Source organism: Salvia miltiorrhiza, chromosome 1, assembly GCF_028751815.1.
Source record: "Salvia miltiorrhiza cultivar Shanhuang (shh) chromosome 1, IMPLAD_Smil_shh, whole genome shotgun sequence".
Lineage (NCBI taxonomy): Eukaryota > Viridiplantae > Streptophyta > Magnoliopsida > Lamiales > Lamiaceae > Salvia > Salvia miltiorrhiza.
In genome coordinates this window covers 38,050,647-38,054,159 of record NC_080387.1, presented here as the reverse complement: position 1 = coordinate 38,054,159, position 3,513 = coordinate 38,050,647, and the positions used below count along the sequence as shown (strand labels likewise).

At 34.8% G+C, this 3,513-nt stretch overlaps 1 protein-coding gene across 1 annotated transcript; it reads right to left on the bottom strand.

Moving 5' to 3' along the window:
- Positions 1-248: 248 nt before the first annotated feature.
- Positions 249-3,233, bottom strand: LOC131024282 (pathogenesis-related thaumatin-like protein 3.5). The gene is made up of 3 exons (XM_057953802.1): positions 3,086-3,233; positions 811-1,480; positions 249-616 (listed from the first exon to the last, which is right to left on the bottom strand). Exons 1-3 carry the CDS (start codon positions 3,144-3,146, stop codon positions 484-486), a joined length of 864 nt encoding a protein of 287 aa, XP_057809785.1. The 5' UTR covers positions 3,147-3,233; the 3' UTR covers positions 249-483.
- Between the last annotated feature and the right edge of the window lie 280 nt (positions 3,234-3,513).

The following is a 3,513-nucleotide window of genomic DNA, read 5'->3' as shown; positions in this document are numbered from 1 at the left end:
GAATCTTAATGTGTAATGAAGTACTTATTATAAATCAGTTGGCTTCTTGTTTTATACTAAGTGGAAAAGAATCTCGAATCTTAATGTGTAATGAAGTACTTATTATAAATCAGTTGGCTTCTTGTCTTATACTAATCAAAACCAATAGTTCTACTTTAACATGATGTGACATCCAAAATTTTGTAGAACTTTGAGGCTTGAGCTAATATCTTTTGTTTAAACGGTAATAAGATTTGTTCGGGCTAATCTAATTTTCATTTACACATGAATTGAATAATTTTGTGTTGGGATACAAAGTGCGGCTTTGCGGGTTGTCCTTTGGGCCTACACGTTAAATTGTTTTGGGCTTGGTGGGTGGGCTTGACCTACGCAAACGGGCCGGATCATAAAGGGAGGAACAATCTCTGGAAGAAATATCAATCAGCATATGGTTTCATCATCTCATCACATGCTCTCAAAAGTTGCATTAGATATACATAATATTCAACAAATTTTCCAAAGAGTTGTGATAATCAATGTAAAAGTGATGATCCACCACTTGACGCCACTTGGCCTCAATCCACTAGCTCCTCCACATACTAATTTGTTGTTATGATATGAGCATACAGAATGGTTCCTGCAAAAAACAAGATAAAATTATCATAATGTCTGTATTCTTTTATCAATTATTTTTCATGTATATTTGGACTAATAGTTTCAATCGCTCAAACTACAAATTATACTACTAAAAATTTTAGCCCTAAACGAATTAATATTTCAATCTAAAACTATAAAGAAAAATATTATGGATCTTATGGAATAGTAGGGTACCTCTGGGAGCAGAAGGATACGACATAATCGGATGCAGAGCACTGGAAGACGCTTGTGGGATCGTCGTAGGCGTAGCTATAGGCAGTGGGGCACTCCTTCTTGAATATCTTGGAATACGACGTCGGTTGGCAGGTCACCGGATTGCCGTACAACCCTCTGCAGCAGTACTCGTCCGTGTTGAAAACGTCGCACGCGCTCCTACACGCCACCACGCGGCCCCCGCCGCCGCGCACCGCCAGCTCCTTCGGGCAGGTCGCGCGCAGGTCGCCGTCGCACCCGGCCACGGTGCAGTTCCCGCCGCTGCCGTTGATCGGCGTCACCGTCATCGGCAGGTTGAACCCGTCCACGAGGCTCACGTCGTAGAAGTCCGGCGAGGCCAACGTGAACTCCGCCAGCGACGCCGGCGTTTCGCCGGACGCGCCGCACTTGAAGCTGGAGCCGCAGCGCCCGGTCTCGCATGAGCCGTTGCCGCTGCTGTCGAACTTGCAGCCGGTCCGGCCCCAGATGCGGCCGGACCAGCCAACTGGGGCGGTGAAGATGCGGCTCTCGCCGGTTTTCAAGGTGAAGCCGCCGCCGTTGAAGTTGTCACCGGGAAATACCGCCGGCCATATAGTCTGGCGGCAGTAGTTGACGATGGTGAAGACTCTTGCGCCGTAAGAAGGCTTCGGCCCTGCAACAAATCATGCAATTTAAAAAAAATAAAAATTGCCGACGTAAAGACTTTCTCTTTTCCAAAGTTCGAGCATCTAATTTGTATAAAAATATAAATCTTAAAATGTAAGAAAAACCCTCTTCAAAGAATAGGAAATTAAATTTAATAAAGAAATTGTGTAGAAGCTTTTACTGAAAGATTTTGTTTGGAAACTGCAAAATAGTTTTAAAAAAACAATTTATTAATTTGGCAATTAATTTTTTATTAGATACAACTCTTTAATCTAAATGGTTAGGGGCGCGCTTCTCGGGATGACATCCAGTGTCCCACAATTTTATGTGTACTAGTATGTCCTATTTTTATATCTATTATTTTAAAAATATTTTTTATAAAAATAAAATTTATTATAATACTATGAATTATACTTAAATTTTATTTCAAAAAATTAAATTTTTTAAAATATATATACCATGACTTTGAATTTATCTATCAATTATTAGCTAATAAAAGTGAAATTAAATAATAAAAAATAATTATATACCCTAATTTGATAGAATAAACCCTAGTTAATAATCACAAAATTAAACTAAAGCATATAAAATTGAATTTGAAGAAAAAAAAATATAAAAATAAGTAGAATTGAAAGTGCGACACGAAATGGGACATAAAATATGGTACACTGAATCTCATTTCGGGCGTCTCTGTCACTAACAAGTTGGAATTTGAGTAAACTTGATTTGAGTAATTACATAGGAAAATGAATCATTACTGATCATTTTTTTAAAAAAATATTGCAATGTTTAATTAAGAGAATTTTTAATTTATGGAAAGTTCATCCCAAACTGTAAATATCTGAAACATCAAACATGCGAGTTTTTTTGTCTAGGTAGTCTAATATTTCAATACTCCCTCTTTTTACGCAATATTTTTCTATTTCTTCATTTTCGTCCGTCCATAAAACATCTTACTAATCAATTTTTGAAAATAATTTCACTAACTATTACTCTTATAATTCTCATATATTTATAAACATTATCATTAATGGACCAATCAATTTTGTAAATAACTCCACTCATTATCATATATATATATATATATTTTTAATTTGTGTAACCCCTTCTTCAGTCATTAAATATACAATTATTTTTTCTTAAAATCTGTGTCGTCTCTTCTTTGAAAGATGTTTCATGGACACAGTGAGTATCAAACGTAGAGTAGTAGTATCATATTTTTATAGGGTTGATTGCTAAAAAAATCACTTTTTTTATTTCATTTTATTATTTTGAAAACGTTACAAGGATTACTTCACATCCTGTAGCATTATAACACTCTCAATTTTATCAACGGAATTCGTCCATGAAACAACGCCATTTAATCGTTTAAATAGTATTATTTCGGCGCTGATTTTTTTTTTAAATTTATATTGCTACAAATCACATTATTGAAATGTTTTAAAAAATTGCCAAAATGGCAAAACACATTATTTATTTGGAAATTACTACTACTTTGTACATAACATGCATTATCTAATAAAATAAAAATATGATAAGAGATAGTTAAAAAAAAAAAAAAAGGTTCGAGTAGGGTAAAATGAATGTGGATATGAACATATAAAATTATTACCTGATATGAAAAGAACTGAAACCAGAAGTAGTGGAAAAGAAAGATTTTTGACGAGTCCCATGATGTCTCTAAGTTTTGTTTCCAAAATTATAATTTGTGAAGATTAATATGTGGCCCATGTTACGATATATATATATCGTTTATGAATTGTATGTAAAGGTGAAAAAATATGTATTTATATTAAGGAGAGAATACGTGCAGTGAGAGAAGAAGCAGAAGTTATGAAAAGATTTCTTTGTGAAAAAGAGGAGAATTATTCTTTTCCTAATTGTGTTACATCAAGGTTTAGTATATTCTATTCTTTCGACATTTCTATGAAGTTTTCCTTTGGAGTATGTATTTTGTGTGGTAATGTCTTAGCTACACTCTGCGTAGAACGCTTCACCCTTAAGATTTGAACACGTAGATCTCCCTTGCAAACCATCCAC

Coding starts and splice junctions, on each gene's coding strand:
- LOC131024282 (XM_057953802.1), bottom strand. CDS start 3,146: ATGGGACTCGTCAAAAATCTTTCTTTTCCACTACTTCTGGTTTCAGTT. Junction 1,481..3,085: donor TTCAGTTCTTTTCATATCAG/GTAATAATTTTA, acceptor GATTTGTTGCAG/GGCCGAAGCCTTCTTACGGC. Junction 617..810: donor GTATCCTTCTGCTCCCAGAG/GTACCCTACTAT, acceptor TGTTTTTTGCAG/GAACCATTCTGTATGCTCAT.